The 18,616-nt window shown below is 30.4% G+C and overlaps 2 protein-coding genes across 2 annotated transcripts in view; both read right to left on the bottom strand.

Annotated features, from left to right (window-relative positions):
* LOC145969630 (uncharacterized) overlaps positions 1-18,616 on the bottom strand; it is a 43,243-nt gene that overhangs the window by 21,430 nt on the left and 3,197 nt on the right. The window lies entirely within an intron of this gene.
* Positions 510-6,453, bottom strand: LOC145969859 (uncharacterized). The gene has a single exon (XM_083096154.1). It carries the CDS (start codon positions 6,369-6,371, stop codon positions 564-566), a length of 5,808 nt encoding a protein of 1,935 aa, XP_082952280.1. The 5' UTR covers positions 6,372-6,453; the 3' UTR covers positions 510-563.

Genomic DNA, 18,616 nt, shown 5'->3' with positions numbered 1-18,616 from the left:
AACATCTTTAAATAAATGAGCAAAGAACCCGCCACCACCCCCGTCATATTTCATTAAAATTCGACGGTCCTCTTTGCTTACTATGTAGATATTCAGATCCTTCAAACTTCTTTGCTATTCTTATTGCAAAAATAACGGATAATTACAAATCAATATGTCATTAGAAATCTACATTTATTATTCACAATTAATACTTATAAATCCATTAATGAATAATCGTTGCTTTGCTTATCTAATTTATCATTGAATATATAAATGGAACGGAGAAAAAGTGAGTTATTTAATTCTATTTTTAATAGTAAGGAAAATAAAGACAAATTATCAAGAGACACGGTAGTGTTGGCAACTTACCTAAATATTTTTTCACAGTTCATAAATAATGCAGAATATGAAGCAGTCTTCACGAAATTATTGTTGATACATTACAACATTCTTTTATATGGGACTGATCGAAATACAATTATTAAATAATTAAATATTAATCACAAGTTAGATATTACATAAATATATTTTTAATAAAGAATTTTTTAACTGCTTCTTTATTTTATAACTTTCGATATATATTATTTACTAGCCATCTTCTGTAAAAAAAGTAAGTAAACATTTTTAGCACCTCTAGGCCACTGTCTTTTTTTAACTTGAGCATCATTAGCTTCGATCCAAATATTAGATGTTCCTTCTCTGCACATACTTATATAATAACCTTCATCGATACTTGAGCCATGATCAAATATAGCATTCATCATTTTATACAACTGTCCATCTATTAATACTTTAGTTGTTGGAATAGCACTCAAATTAAAGTTGTGTGTTGCTTTCATTAATTTATTATCCTGTGATAAAAATATTAAACGAATCACAACTATCTCTTTTGTCAATATTATTTCATTTTTTAATATTATATTACTTTCAGTACAATATTCACACGATTCATTATGCGACTGACACCAATGTGAAAACGTAATATTTAACAAATCATTAAGATTATAACTTTTCTTTTTCAAGTTATTAATAGGAACAGAAATAATAATATTATTATCAACAATAGTTTTTGTATTATCACAAATTTTACACCGTCTAATAGAAGTTATTTGATGCCTCACCAAACTTTTTATACAATCATATTTTTCGCAAAGAGCCATAAAAAAATCAGATGCATTTCGTTTTACAGGACTTGAAAAATATTCTCCTAAACATTGTCGTATTGCGTATGTATTTAGATTACATATTCCATTTTCATATCGATGCATTAACACACGTAAAACATCTGATTTATCACAATTGGACAATTGCTGCCTAATGGCATTTAAATTCAATAAACACTGTAATACTGCATTTGCATAGCATGAAACCTTATCTGTATTTTGGAAACCATGCATGACCCAAGCAGTACTTTGTCGAACATTTTGATCTAAACTTGATTTTTGAACAGAAGCAACTACTTTTGGTAACGCCCATAAAACATCTTTCACTTTGTAATACTGTTCCTTTGACATGGCAATAATTTCTGCTTTTGGTTTGTGTATCTGTTTTAGACGATTATATTCAATAATTGCGTCTTCGCTAGCCATTACCGATGAAGGATCGAAGTTAATTAAATATAATCCTTCTAAAGATGTTACTCGCGATAATGCAACGTAAGTTTGGCCACAATTAAATACAGAGTTACCAATGTCCATAATAGCACTTTGCAAACTTAATCCTTGGCTTTTATGAATAGTGATGCCGTAACTCAAAGATAATGGAAATTGTTTTCTGACAACGTACGCTCTATCCACTACCTCAAATTTAACACTTACTCTTTCAATTAAATATTCTAAACCTGATGGTAAAAGAAGTTTGATCTTTTCTACGTAATCATTATCTTGTACAACTGAAATCACTTTAGCAATTGTACCGTTTACAAGACCCAAACTAGCATCAATATTACGCCGTATCATAACTTTCGCTCCAATTTTAATTATAATTTTTTTCGAAAGCCCAGCTGTTCTAGAATTATCATCATCATTATTTGATAATACTTTTAATACTTTCTTTTTTACATATGAAATACAGTCAATCGTGTCTTCAGCAATTAATATTATTTCTTTAGAAACAATGCGGCTTAACATTGCATCATTGAGAACATCACACATATGACAAGTGGGTAGTAAACAAACGGTGTCTGATGACAGATTGTTAATGAAAGTACATAACTCATTTAATCTAGATTCGAAGGAATCAGCTTTAAAAGAAATTTTTTTATTTTCCAGAATCTTACAATCAGATTTTGTTAGTAAACCGATACGAATTCTCGACAATAACTCGCGGTAAGAGTCATCTCCTTGCTGGCGCATATTAATTGTCAATTCATCATAGTCAAATAATGTAGTCCATAAATTAACCGCATTTAAGGAACTAAGATATTTAGCAATTTTTTCATTTGATAAATGTTTAAAAATAGGATCATCTCGTACAGGAGGTAGTTGAAGCAAGTCTCCAAATAAAAGAATATGCTTTCGACCAAACCAACCATCATCGCAATCACTAGTGTCAAATATTTCAGACAATCGAAGATGTATATACATTAAAGTCAAATTAGATATCATTGACACTTCATCAATTATAAAAAGAATAACATCTTTAAGATCTGCTCGTAAAACTTTCAATACATGATCAGATAGTTGTTTATATTTAGGAGTATGATCATGTTTAACGGGTAATTGAAGCAATCTATGAACTGTCAAACCATCTATATTAAATGCTGCTATACCAGTAGGTGCTGCTACAGCAGTATCTTTGTTGAGATTTTGTTTTATCCAGCATTTAATAGTCTTGATTAAGAAACTTTTTCCAGTACCACCTTCTCCGCTAACATATAATCGTAATACTGATTCATCTGACTCTACAGTATTGATAACTTTATCGAATACACGTTTTTGATCCGTATTTAATTTTGCTATCATTTCAGATACATCAATTTCGCGAACTGCTTTATCACCAAGATCTTTAAAATCTTGCATTGCTTCACCAGCCTCTATATTTTGAACACCTATCGGATTTTCAGGATCATCCTGAGACTGTTGTTTTTGTAAATCGTCGTCTAGGCATTGCTGAACTAACTGTTTTGCGGTTTCAAATGCTTTTTGCAATTCTTCTAATTTTTCATGATATCGCAACGCTTCTACAAGATGCAGTTTTTCTTTGTGAAACGATTCGGCATAAGTATCGTCTCCGTTTCTAAGATCTTCTAATTTTCGCCATGGTTTAAACATAAGTAATAACGAAAAGAAATAATTTTCTGGTTGTGTATTAACATTAACTTTATAATGATCAATAAGATATCCACGCTGTCGTCGCTTAAGATATTTACCATTATCTATTTTATAATACTCAACATACTTATTTTTAGGTTTGATCTTCGAGATATCATACCACTGTGCAAATTCATAAAGAGATATATTTTCTAGTTCATTTGGTCTATGTGGATAAAGATCATCTACTAAAGATGGATAAAATATATCTATAGATTCAGGATCAAGAGCTTCAATTTCCTTGCAGTTTTTTATTCTTTTACGTCGTATTTGGTTAACATCTAACCATTTGATAGTTATATTTCGATCAGTTCCATACAAAGGAATACTTAACAATGTATCAGCAGCTTCTAGAGCTCCACATTCTCTATTATTCATAAATCGCAAACCCATATTCCAAAGACGACTTGCTAATGATTTGTTCTTATTATTTTCAATATTAAGAACAGAATCAGACAACTCACATTTTCCCGCTTTATTTATATATTTAGTAATGTACCAAGTAAGAAGCGATGATTTTTCACCAATAAATTGTATATCCATATTACCTTCCCATGCAGTAAGAAGAACAGGATTATAATCATTAATATTAACTTCATTATCCATTCGAGGAAGATCATAAAGCCTACTTTTATGTTTCAATTGTTTTCTACCTGCTATCGAAGTTGCCACATCTCTCATATTGAAAGTTTCAGTAACGGGAGGAAATCCAAAACGACATCGACGAATAACTTTACGTCCTACTTTGTTAGAGCGAAGACAATAATCGTTATGTTTATGTCGCTGATGCGTATCAACACGTTTATACAATAATGGTGAAATATTTTCATCTGGCATTTTGCAGCTTATATATTGTAAAATAAATTTGGAGACTTCTTCAATTGTAGATTCACCAAAAATCGGTGCATTTTTAATCCAAATTAATAAGTGGAAATGTTGTATACCTCTACCTTGGTATTCTCGTCGCCAAAAATAGTGCGTTACTTCTCCAATTGGATGATCTTTGGAGTTAATGAAGTCAAGCATTGCCCGAAATTTATTATCGAGAAACCTGGACGTTGATACAGAATCTTTAACAACAAGTACGCTAACGGATAAGGAAGCATCATGCCATCCATTTACTTCACGAATATATTCACCTAAATCTTCCCATAACCATTCACTCGGACTTAGTGTTAAAAACCATGTCGCAGGTCCGTAATGCTGCGTCATACACCTTAAATTACTTCTCGGTTTACGCCAATATTGTTCCGTATTTCGAAGTGTGGAAAATATTGTTGTTAGATCAGATTCCAACTGTTCTTTTGACATTGCTTCTAAATACTCTGCAGCCGTATAACGAACTTGAGGATTAGTTACATTCAATTTATGATAAATTCCACGGCTTAACTGACGCATATTCGCATTATTCAACAAATAAAATAAGTATTGTTGATTTAATCTGTACTGTGGATGTTTAGATGTCAAACGACATTTAATAAATTCATAATCATGAAGTTTAACTTCCCTAATCTCATGTTGTCCATTAATACCAAAAGGGTATAAATCTGGAAAACACATTAAATCTAAATCTTTTTCACGATTATCCAAAGGCGCATTCTGAATTTTTATCATTTGATACAAGTCTGTCGAAGTTTTATTTGCTTTCTTTTCATATAAGGGATAAATAGTATATTGTTCATAATAGCCGTCATTTTCATCAGTAACTTGAGTTAACATTGCCTTCTGCTGATCGTCTAATGTAACTTCTACATCATTTTTCGTTTCTTCTACCAGATTATTTAATGACTCATTGTCAGATTCGTCACCTAATATCGCTTCTGTCTCTTCCATTTGAAACTCTGAACTTTTTAATTGTTCTAAAATGTTTAATTCATTATGATCATTTGGCAGTATAATTTGGGAGTATAAAGCATTGTTGCGCTTTAACCACGTTAAAGCGTCAAATATTTTTTTAACATCAACCATCTCTTCCCAAATAATCTTTGATTTGGTCGGAATACCTCTAACTAAAATATATAATTCGTTATTAATATTTATTGGGTCAGTATTCAAACATAATTTATTCAACGTCTCCTGTAACGGAAGTGGTAAATGAAATGTTCTACCTTTAACTTTTTGTACCATTTGCCTTTGAGGCAACTTTTTATTAATAACAGTTCCCATTTTGACGACAGTTTGAAACGCTTTAGCTCTCTGTATAATCATTTTTTCAAATGTATTAAGAGATGATATTACTTTGGGTACATCATTTGTAAGGAGATTATTCAAGATGCAATACGCAGGCATTAAGCCTTTACGAAATTTACCTGCACAATAAGTACATATATATTGCGCATTATTTTCTTGTTGTTGTATATGTGCCATTAAACCTCTCCAACTTTGAATATTTATTTGTTCTCGAAGAATATTGACTTCAGAAACATTTCTCTTATAACACAATTTTTCGCATGATACGCAAGCATGCCGTGGTGTGTCTGTTGACCGCTTAACCAAGGCCTTAAACGCTTGATGATATTTAAAAATAATATCATCATCGCTCAGAATTGTATCTGCCTGTTGATGTTTGTACATATCTGCTTTTTCTTGTGCAGAAGTTACAATTTCATTTAATGTGTTTAAATCAGCATGAGTTAATGCTTCATCCAGATTATCCATCTTTCGATAAAAATCTGTAAGCTGATAAATTAAACGCTTAATATATCTTACTCGTGGAAAATGAGGCGATAATAGTTGAATTGGAAGAAACATTCCTTCGCAAAGTGTTAAATCAATATGGCAGCTACGCGTATGGCCCAATTTTTCATTTGAAATTTTCATAGTACATTTATGAATATTTTCTATCAATTTGGGTACATTCTTTAAAGTACATGTATTTATAGTTTCAAGAAATTTCTGATAACGATTAATTAAAAATGGATCGTCAGTTTTACATGAAGTATTGCACGACCACGATTTTTTCGCTTCTATTTCTATCAACGGTAATATATTTACTACTTGTCTTTCTGCATTCATTGCCAAAGGTTCCAATGCAGTTTTTATTAACGGTAGATTTGCTACTTTCTCTTCTGCATTCATTACCAAAGTTTCCTTTGAAGTTACATGACGATATGTAGAATCAATAAAATAGTTTTCAGATGAGGCTGTATGGCTGGATTCGCCACATAACACATCTAATTTCTCTTCAACTGTGGAACATTTTACGGCTTGAGTCAAACTTACTTCTGTTTTTTTTTTAATCAAAGATAACATTTTGTAAATATTACGAAGATAACTTCTTCTAACATGCATACACCAACGTACGATTTTTTCGGCTTTTAATCGTTTTTCGATATGATTTTTAATACCGAGTTTCTCAACAATATTTTTAGTAAATGTTTCTAAAGAATGCTGAAGTTTTATGGTGTTTTTCGACCAAACTTTTCATATTTTTTTATAATTTTTTTTCCAACATCGTTATTTTTTAGTGCAGATTTTTTATTTTTCTGATAATATCGTTTGTTATAAAGCCATTTGCGATTAGAATCTAATGCTTTTTGTCTGTCCTGTTCACGCTGAAAGTTTATAGAATAACGTATGCGTTTTTGTTCACATTGTCTTACAGAATCCTGTTGATATCGACATCGTTTCTTACGGCGATTATTTTCTACATCTTGTTGATATCACTGTTATTGTTTAGTACGATTATTTTCTAAATCTTGTTGATATCGACATCGTTTCTTAAGGCGATTATTTTCTAAATTTTGTTGATATCGCTATCGCTGTTTAGTACGATTATTTTCTAAATTTTGTTGATATCGACATCGTTTCTTAAGGCGATTATTTTCTAAATTTTATTGATATCGCTGTCGCTGTTTAGTACGATTATTTTCTAAATCTTGTTGATATCGACATCGTTTCTTAAGGCGATTATTTTCTAAATTCTGTTGATTTTGACGCCGCTTTAATGCACGATTATTTTCTAAATCTTGTATATATTGATGTTGCTGTTTAACGCTACTATTTTCTAAATTTGTATATTGGATTGAAGGCAATTGTATTTTCATGCAACTATTGGTTATTTCTTCCTTAGATTGATTAATATCAGCAAGTTTTTTTAACTGATTTTCTTTTTGTTGCTTAGTTTCATCCTTTGTATATTGATGTTGCTGTTTAGCGCAGCTATTCTCCAAATTTGTACATTTGATTGAGAGGGATTGTGTTTTCATGCAATTATTGGTTAATTCTTTCTTAGATCGACGAATATCAGCAAGTTTTTTTAACCGATTTTCTTTTTGTGATTCAGTCTCATATTGCCGTATACTACGGGCACGAGCAGCTTCTATTTCTCTGAATTTTACTATTGCTAATGGAAGCACTTTTTGAGGAACATATCGTGGATCTTGAGGAAAATGTTCAATTATATTTGATTCAAAAATTTTTATCAAATGTGAACGCATTAAACTATGATTATATTTTACTCTTTCAGGTTTAATATTAAATAATAATGAAATCGCAAATGCTATTGCAAAAACACCACAATCGTTACCATTTGGTTGTTGTTGCACAGTAGGAAATCTAACAAGACATTTCTCAAAGTCATATGTTGGAAATAATCTTTTTAAAAATTGTTCATGATGCTTATGCAGTCTTTTAGAATTTAACGAATCATAAATAAATATATATTTTGTGTTATAGTAACTACATACCCAATATCCGTCAAACGGACCTAATGAACTATGCAATATTTGAATATGATTTTTATCTTTTGGCATAGATTGAATAGTATCAAGACACTGCACTCGCCAGGATTCGACAGGTGTATAATCTGAACAATTTTGTAAAAGATGACCAAAATGTTCCATATGAATGTCAGTTAACCAATTGCCTCGAATAATTATATCTTTTTCTCTAGGCATTAAGACTATTTGTTTGTTTATCTTTACAGACATTTTGTATATATAAAGTAAACGTTTTTTATACAAACAACAACTTTATATAGACTTTATAAAAACTTTATATATATTAGTTTTATTTATGTATAACACCTTTTTATGAGCACACAGCAACTCTATAACGGCGCACAGCAGCCTTTTATTGGCGCACAGCAGCCACTTTTTATAAGCGCACAGCAGCTCTATAACGGCGCACAGCAGCCGTTGTTTATAGGCGCACAGCAGCCTTTTATTGGCGCACAGCAGCCACTTTTATGAGCGCACAGCAGCTCTATAACGGCGCACAGCAGCTCTATAATACCGCACAGCAGCCGTTCTTTATAGGCGCACAGCAGTCTTATATAAAATAAGTTAAATAAAATTTTATACTTACCTCTATTCTCAACGAAGAAAAGTGAAAAAACCTGCGTAACACCCTATATAAATATCAGTATTGTACAGTATATCACATTTTCAACATCTTCCTTAATAAAAATAAAATACATATCTCTTTTTAATCCTTCAATCGTGCGATTTTTCACGAATCACGTGGAATTTTGAGAGCTCCTAATGAATTAAACGGTACATTCTCGTTTCACAAAAAACTGAGTTTTTGCCAGAAAGATATCGAAAAGATTAAACAATTAAGTATTGTATTTTGTTAAAGATCGTGCGCAACGGCTGAAGGTTTAATCAATACTTTAAATATCCAATTCATAAGTTATATCACTTAAAATATATCCAATATATAGAAATTTAATTTTGCAATAAGTTTTGCAACAAGCAAATGTATGTGCAATTTAAAATTATTTTAATAATTATTTTAATAATTATTTTAACATTATTTAATTCTAAAATACGTAAGATTTAAAATTCATTATAATTTATGAATTTAAATATTACAGGAAGTTGTTTTTAAGATAATGAAGCTATTACTTTTTTTTTGTATATTTAAATATATTGAAATTGTATGAAATTTAAGATTTGCAATTATAGAGATATATTTATAAAAATAGATATAAAAATATTGATCTTTTAAAAAATGTTTATAACTATTTGCACATTTAATTTCTAAATAGTATTTCGATAAAACTATAACAATATGACAAATTATCTTAGTAAAATATATTTGCAAAATTAAATTTACAAACACATTGCATCTGTATATAGTATTTATTTGTTAGACATAAATTATTAATGTATATACTTTTACATATGCAAAATAACTTGTATAATACATGCTTTACGAAATAATTTTAAACAATAAAAATCATAGAATATTTATGGTATATATTTTTTAATAAAGGTATGTAGATAGGGTTCAAATGTATAAAAAGTAATGTGAAATGATTACTTGACGAATTACCAGAAGAATATAGCCACACTTCTTTATACAGGGTGAGCCATTTTAATTAACGCACGCAATTATTTCGGAAACAAAGCATTTTAGAGAAAAATGTTTCAGACAAAAGTTTTATGGTTTCGAGGGGGCCATAAGATGGTATCATTGGTTTGACACTGAAGAGTTCATTTGCAGGTTACGTGAAGGTCACTTCAATTTTTTTAAATGGAACACCCTATATATTTTTGCACACTCTTGTAGCTTATCTCGAGAGCTTTCCAAAACACTATAATTAAGTACCTTTTCGTTAAGTACTTTTTGAGTTATGAGGCTTGAAATAATTTCTTAATTTTACATAAACCGTAAAATATCTTGTAAAATATTCATTTTTCGATTCGGTCGTCGCGTCGCGCGCTTTGCATCGAGTATCGCGTTCTGTTAACGCGTTTCTTTAATCGAGTGTGTAATTAATAATTAAATGCGTTAACCGTTTATTAAATTCGTACCGTAACCGTTGGTAAATTCCTCCTTTTATCAATCGTTAAGTTTATTATTAAGTTGTGTGTATTAAGTTTTGTAATAAAATATATGGGTATTATTATATAATAACAATAATAATAATAATAATAATATTTAAAAAATCTTGTACTATTTATTTTATATTTACATAATAAATACATATTAACATTACATTTCACAATATAACACACGTGTGTAATCAATGATGAAATGTTTAGATGAAGTCTTGATTTTGTCCTCTCGTTACGTAATCATACTGCCAATCGACAATTCCATTTGGAGTCATAAAATAATTGCAAAGACTGTCCCTAATATGTGTCGCAAATACTACACCATTTTCGTTATTTTCAATAATTTCATCATTGTTTTCAAATTATATAATATTACCTTCTTCGTTCCTTAAGAAATTGTGCAAACATATAGTTGTTAAAACATATTTATTAATATTTTCAGGAGTCGCAGCGATCGGTCTATTATAAATACCCCACTTTTTTGCCAAAATTCCAAATGTATTTTCTATTATACGCCGGGCTCGCGAAAGTCTATAATTGAATATATTTTTGCGTTCCCCCAAATACCGTCCAGAATATGGTCGCATCAAATGCTTTCCAATGGGAAATGCTTCATCTCCAATAAAAAAATAAGGCATTTGTATATCGGTTCCGCTTAAGCAACTGGTTCCTTCTGGAATATCCAGCATTCCATTCTCCACATTCAAGTCGCTGTTTCCATAAATTCCCGCATCACTGTTTTTCCCCATGGATCCAATATCGACCAAAGTGAATTTATAGTTGTAATCACACACAGCCATAAGCACGATGCTGTATCGTTTATGATAATTGAAGTACAACGAACCAGAATTCGGGGGGCATTGAGCATCGACATGTTTTCCATCTATTGCCCCCAAGCAATGTGGAAAATTCCATAATTTCCAAAAACCCTCAGCAATTTGCAAATATTCTTCTCTCGAAGGAGGTCGTAGATAGATAGGACTAAGAAGTCTTCCAAATACGTCACACGTCTCTTTAACTATTTTATGTACGGTTGATAGACCGACACGATAGGCAAAAGCAATTGTTGGAACTTTGTCACCAATCAAAAATCTGTAACATCATTATCAATATTATGATATTAATTACCAAATTGTTTTTACACATATGTATTGTTAAATTACGAGTGATCCGCATATATACCTCAATGTCAAAGCAATTCGATGCTCTGGTTCAAGTGCCCGTGGACTTCGTTTTATTAAACTTGGGTTAACAATGTCCATCAAGTGCTGGAATGTTGGCAGTGTCATACGTGTATATTTATGGAACATTTGTTGATCTCTTTTTATTTCTTGAAAAAGATTATAAAAAGCTCCTTGCTGTCTTCTTCTTGTATTAATTGGTCGTACCCAGATACGGCGACGGCGACGACGGTTGATCCGGTCTCTACGACGTTGCACCAAAAGTGCTTCCATGTAGACCAGAGTAATTAACATTAAATCGAAATCATCCATTTCTAAAAAGAAATGTAATTCAATCCAATGCAGTCTTCTCGAATTAAAATCACACTTAGAATTGTAAGAACTAATTGCAAAAATGTTAAAGAACGACCAAACAGCACAAACATCAAATATCAAAATGAATGAAGAATATTCAATGATATATAAAAAATAATGAAATATTATTCGAGAAAATTAATCAAATTAAGAGAATGTTTCAATAATGAATTTTTACTTAAACTATATATGAAACGTACCGAAAATTATGAGAAGATTCGTTTATTTTGCAATAAATTACAATTTCAGAAATGTGCACACAAAATCAAATTAACCTCAAAATAATATATTTATGAAATTGGGACAATTTACACGAATAATTATATACGATCATTATCAGTTTGTATTTTCATTACATGGATAATTAAATAGTGATAATACTTACGTGTTAATAAATATAATGTGTAATATTCGTCCTTAATTATTTTTTCTTGATAACGCGATACGTTTTAGAACCGGCTACAGTGAGTTATGCCCGTGGCTATGCATTATGTATTTTTATGTAGATTGAAAATCCATAAGCCATAGGCAGAATTCAGAATCATAGCGCATGCGCTATGACTTCTGCATTCTGCTTATGGCTCCTGTAATTTTATGTGCTTCCACCTTAACTCTTGTGGCAGAGCTGCCAGATCCGGGTCGCAAACAACATGCAACCCGTAGTGGAGGGGGTAACAGACATGTGAGCGTAAGCGTACGTGTGAGCTCGGCGCTTCGGCTAGCTTCGGGTAGTAGAAGAAGACAGAATACAGTTTTCTGTCTCCTTCCTACCAAGCTGACAACGAAGGCGACGGCGACGGACGACGCTGCTTACTTCTCGATATCTCGATATGACCCACAGCGTTAAATGTTGTCCCTTACAGTTTTTTATATTATATATTTTTTCATATAAAAAATCAAACCATAATATTTATAAACGAACACACACACACACACAATATATATATATATATATATATATATATATATATATATAAACGAATTGTGAGAATACATGTTGAGCACGTTTGTCGAAAATGGTTTCGCTTTTATGATAAATTTCATGCTAAAATTTCTATTGTAATAATTCATTTTTAATAAAAAAAATAATTATTTATTTCTAATTAAATTTATTTCTTAATTTGTTATTATCAAATAAAATATAAAATAATATTATTTCTTCAATTTAAAAACGAAAAATTATTTAAAAAATAATAAATTTTTAAATCAATTATTTATCACTTTATATAATTATATTTTATTGTACACAATACAAATTTTAACATGAAATTTCTGATAAAAGTAAAATCCTTTTCGACAAACGTGCTCAATAACGCGTTCACAATTTGTTTATATATATATATATATATATATATATATATGTATACGTATGTATATATCGTTTTTAAATATTATAGTTTGATTTTTTGTAAAAATATATAATATAAAGAGCTGTAAGAGACAAACACTCAACGCTGTGGCTCATATCGAGATATCGAAAAGTAAGCAGCGTCGCCCGTCGCCTTCGTTGCCCGCTCGATAGAAAGGAGACAGAAGATAGTATTTTCTCGTCTTTTACTCTCTTACTCTTTTACTTAATATATAATTAGTCTGAATTAATATATAATTATAATTATACATTAAACTTTCTTTCTATACGTATATATTTATACACACAAACGATATACAAATGTATACTACGTTTACGGCAATTTTTAAATTATAAAATAATGAGTGGTGATTTTCCACACCACCCATGGGGTATCACCAGTGGCGCGTTAGGTTTTTATATGTGGACCTTCGCCTGGAGCCCTATTATACCACGTTATATTGTATTGTTTCGTCATTTACAAGTGTGTCTGTTATACAGACAAAACTTTTATACACCTATGATATACCTACCTTTGATACACTTTTTACAAATATGTTGTCTGTTATACAGACAAGATGTTTTTCACATACTTACGTTTTACAAATATGTTGTCTGTTAGACAGACAAGATGTTTTTCACATACTTACGTTTTACAAATATGTTGTCTGTGATACAGACAAGATGGGATAAATAAAAAAAAAAAAATGGGATAAATAAATATTTCTTAAATTATTATTATTTTTGGTATAATTTATTTTTTTAAATATTTTAAAGAATAATTATAATATAATAGTAATAATTGATAATTGTAATATAATAGTAGTATTAATAATAATAATAGTTTTTAATTGTTGTGTTCCCTCGACCTCGGCCGCCTCGGCGTCGGCCGCCTCCGCCTCGGCCGCCTCCGGCTCGGCCTCGGCCGCCCCCTCTGCCTCGGACGCCCCATCCGCCCCTGGTGCCCCTATTTTTTTGATACCAGCGGGCACGGGACCGTCCGCCTCCTCTTTTTTTTGGTTTGTTTTCTAAAAATAAAACATAAATAATAAATAAATTATAATAATACATATATATAATTTGATAAAATAAAATTTAATAAAAATATTTAAAAAATAATATACTATTTTGCTCCTGCTGTGGCTGTTCCTGTGATTCTTGCTGCTGCTGCTGCTGCTGCTGCTGCTGCTGCTGCTGCTGCTGCTGCTGCTGCTGCTGCTGCTGCTGCTCCATATATGTTTGCAGCTGTTGATGCAACAATTGATTTTGATGCAACATTTGTTGCATCAACTGCTGCATATTTGGCCTTTCTTGCAGCACCAGCGCATCCATCTTGGCGTTTATATCCTCTATAAAATTATTAATAAAGGAAAAATGATAAGAGAATAATTAAGGATTAAAGTTTTTTAATATTTGTCTACAAATAAATGATTTACTTACGAGTCATGTTGCTCTTCAATATATTAGCGTGCTTCGACCTGTCAGTCCTGTCACCGTGAATTGACACTGCGGCATTTATTTGTTTCATGCCGTTTCATTTGTTTTATGCCGTTCATTTGGGGCGTTTTCATCAGATAATCTTGTCGCCTTGTACACTCAAGTAAACGTATTTTTTTATACGTGATTTGTGAAATCTTGGTGTTCAAGAAACTGTCACAATCCCGATTGTGAGTTCTGATTATTTAAAATATCTATATATCTTTATCTTTTTTCGTCTTTACCTTCTTTTATCCACTCTTCTTTGATTCTTTATTTCTGTCTATTTTTTGTTTCATAAAAATGTGTGATTTGTCAAGAAAAAAACTTAAGCGAAGCTTTTCAAACGCTTGGCTCAATGACGATCGAATTAAACATTGGATACGCACAGTATCTTTTGATGAGAGTTTATATCATTGCATTATATGCAATAAAAATATTTCATGCAACACACATGTTTTAAGACATGCGGATTCTGCGTGTCATAAAAATAATATTAAAGAAAATACTCCGTCTTTATTAAATATTGATAATAAAAATTCAAATAAAAAAATATCCGCAACAATTAACATAAATTTAAAGAAGAAATTTCAAGAACAATGGTTAGATGTCGAATTATTTAAACCATGGTTACGCAAAGTGTCACACGATGAAAATTCATTTTTTTGTTCATTTTGTGATAAATCTATGATTGGTGGTTTATCGCAAATTTATCGTCACGCAGAATCCAAAGCACATATAGAAATATCTAAAAAACATGAAACAGAAATAAAGAATACGAAGGAAAATATATATATAGTAAATGATTCAGTTTTGTCGTTTGATGAACGAAAAAAATCAGCAGAAATTCGGTATGCGGCATTAATCGCTGATAAAAATATTTCGCATCAAACTGCAAAAGAAATCCTTAGCTTCTTTCAAAACATAGGAAAAGATCCTAATGTATTACAAAACATGAGCATGGGCAGGACGAAATGTAAAAACATTATTACAAATGTTCTATGTCCAGTTAAAACAGATCGTGTCGTCAATAAGCTTCAACATACAAAATTTACAATTTTTATTGATGAAACATCTGATATAACAAATAATAAATGGATGACATTTCTTGTTCGATACGTTGATCCAGAGACATTACATATTCGCACACAATTAGTTAAATTAATCGACATTGATGCTAAAGATTCAAGCGCAGAAAAGTTGTTTCCGGCATTTAAATGTGAAATGTGGAAATTACAGATACCTTTTTCAAATATTGTAGCCTTATCATGCGATAATGCATCTGTTATGACAGGAAAACATTTATCGTTTAAAAAAAAATTGGAAGAAACATGTCCACATTTATTAACATTTTCATGCCCATGTCATTCCTCCGCATTAGCAGCGCATGCTGCTTGTTCTAAAATACCTGCATATTGCGAGGAATTTCTAAAAAAAATTGCTACTTATCTCAATAGCAGTCCAAAACGTTCGGCTATTTTTCTTGAATTTTGTGAATGTTTCTAAGAAACAAATCGCAAAATATTGAAATTATGTGATACACGCTGGCTGTCGCGTTATTTATGTATCGAAAGGCTTCTTGAATCTTGGGATACAATTAAATACTTTCTTACTGAAATGGTTGTGAGCGAAAAAACAAATTCTGGAGAATATCTACTGTCTATGATGGGCAACGTAGAGATGAAAGCTTATTTTCTGTTTTTAAAATATGTTTTAAATTTCTTTAATGCATTTAATGCATTCTTTCAAGCATTAGAAACGAGGATTCATTTATTACATCAAAAATCTGTAAATTTTCTTTTCCAAATCTGTAGAAATTTTTTAAAAGAAGAATATTTAAAACCATTTTCTACAAATATTATATTCTCACTGAAAGAAAATCAAAAAGCTATAAATGAAATTATTTTGGGATCAGAATGTGAAGAATTAAATGAATTAACGCTGAAAGGTCACATAAACATAGTTAAAATTGTTCGAGAGAATTGTTTAACATTTTATGTGACTGCTGCGGAAGAAATTCGTAAAAGATTACCTATAAATAACATATTTTTATCAAAATTACAAATTTTTCGGCCATACATAAGTTTATTTGATAATAATAGAGAAACATCATTCAATGATATTTCTTTTATAGCTAAAACTATCGGCTGTTTTGACGAAGATGGTTTAAAAAAAGAATGGATTGCCCTACCATTAGATTTTACAATGGAAGAAAAACAAAGTTTTTCTAAATTAAATTTCGACAGCATGTGGAAAGAAATTTTACAAAGTCAATACAATAATCTTGTTAAATATCCCAATTTAACAAATGTTATAAATACTATTAGATCGCTTCCAAATTCAAATGCCGATCCGGAGAGGATGTTTTCTCTTTTAAATAATTTAAAAACGAAAAAACGTAACAGTTTTTCGTCGGCTACTGTTAATGCAATTTGTGTATTTAAATCTGCATTAAAAACGAGAGGAGAAACAGCTATGAAAATGAAAATTGACGAAAAACATTTGTCACTTATGTCAGCGGACAAATTATATGCTCCCGCTGCTAAGAAAGATAAAAGTATTTTAAGATTACATGCTGCAGATACTACTGATATAGCTGGTCCTTCATGTCATAAATAATAAATTCTGTCTGTGTAACAGACAACATATTTGTAAAACATAAGTATGTGAAAAACATCTTGTCTGTATAACAGACAACATACATATTTGTAAAACGTAAGTATGTGAAAAACATCTTGTCTGTATAACAGACAACATATTTGTAAAACGTAAGTATGTGAAAAACATCTTGTCTGTATAACAGACAACATATTTGTAAAACGTAAGTATGTGAAAAACATCTTGTCTGTATAACAGACAACATATTTGTAAAACGTAAGTATGTGAAAAACATCTTGTCTGTATAACAGACAACATATTTGTAAAACGTAAGTATGTGAAAAACATCTTGTCTGTATAACAGACAACATATTTGTAAAACGTAAGTATGTGAAAAACATCTTGTCTGTCTAACAGACAACATATTTGTAAAACGTAAGTATGTGAAAAACATCTTGTCTGTATAACAGACAACATATTTGTAAAACGTAAGTATGTGAAAAACATCTTGTCTGTCTAACAGACAACATATTTGTAAAACGTAAGTATGTGAAAAACATCTTGTCTGTATAACAGACAACATATTTGTAAAAAGTGTATCAAAGGTAGGTATATCATAGGTGTATAAAAGTTTTGTCTGTATAACAGACACACTTGTAAATGACGAAACAATACAATATAACGTGGTATAATAGGGCTCCAGGCGAAGGTCCACATATAAAAACCTAACGCGCCACTGGTGATACCCCATGGGTGGTGTGGAAAATCACCACTCATTATTTTATAATTTAAAAATTGCCGTAAACGTAGTATACATTTGTATATCGTTTGTGTGTATAAATATATACGTATAGAAAGAAAGTTTAATGTATAATTATAATTATATATTAATTCAGATTAATTATATATTAAGTAAAAGAGTAAGAGAGTAAAAGACGAGAAAATACTATCTTCTGTCTCCTTTCTATCGAGCGGGCAACGAAGGCGACGGGCGACGCTGCTTACTTTTCGATATCTCGATATGAGCCACAGCGTTGAGTGTTTGTCTCTTACAGCTCTTTATATTATATATTTTTACAAAAAATCAAACTATAATATTTAAAAACGATATATACATACGTATACATATATATATATATATATATATATATATATATATATAAACAAATTGTGAACGCGTTATTGAGCACGTTTGTCGAAAAGGATTTTACTTTTATCAGAAATTTCATGTTAAAATTTGTATTGTGTACAATAAAATATAATTATATAAAGTGATAAATAATTGATTTAAAAATTTATTATTTTTTAAATAATTTTTCGTTTTTAAATTGAAGAAATAATATTATTTTATATTTTATTTGATAATAACAAATTAAGAAATAAATTTAATTAGAAATAAATAATTATTTTTTTTATTAAAAATGAATTATTACAATAGAAATTTTAGCATGAAATTTATCATAAAAGCGAAACCATTTTCGACAAACGTGCTCAACATGTATTCTCGCAATTCGTTTATATATATATATATATATATATATATATATATATATATATATTGTGTGTGTGTGTGTGTTCGTT

Source organism: Camponotus vicinus, unplaced genomic scaffold (assembly GCF_025532165.1).
Source record: "Camponotus vicinus isolate PSW18456_S1 unplaced genomic scaffold, iyCamVici1.0 SCAF_4, whole genome shotgun sequence".
In the NCBI taxonomy this organism is placed as follows: domain Eukaryota; kingdom Metazoa; phylum Arthropoda; class Insecta; order Hymenoptera; family Formicidae; genus Camponotus; species Camponotus vicinus.
This window is presented reverse-complemented; position numbering and strand designations above follow the sequence as displayed.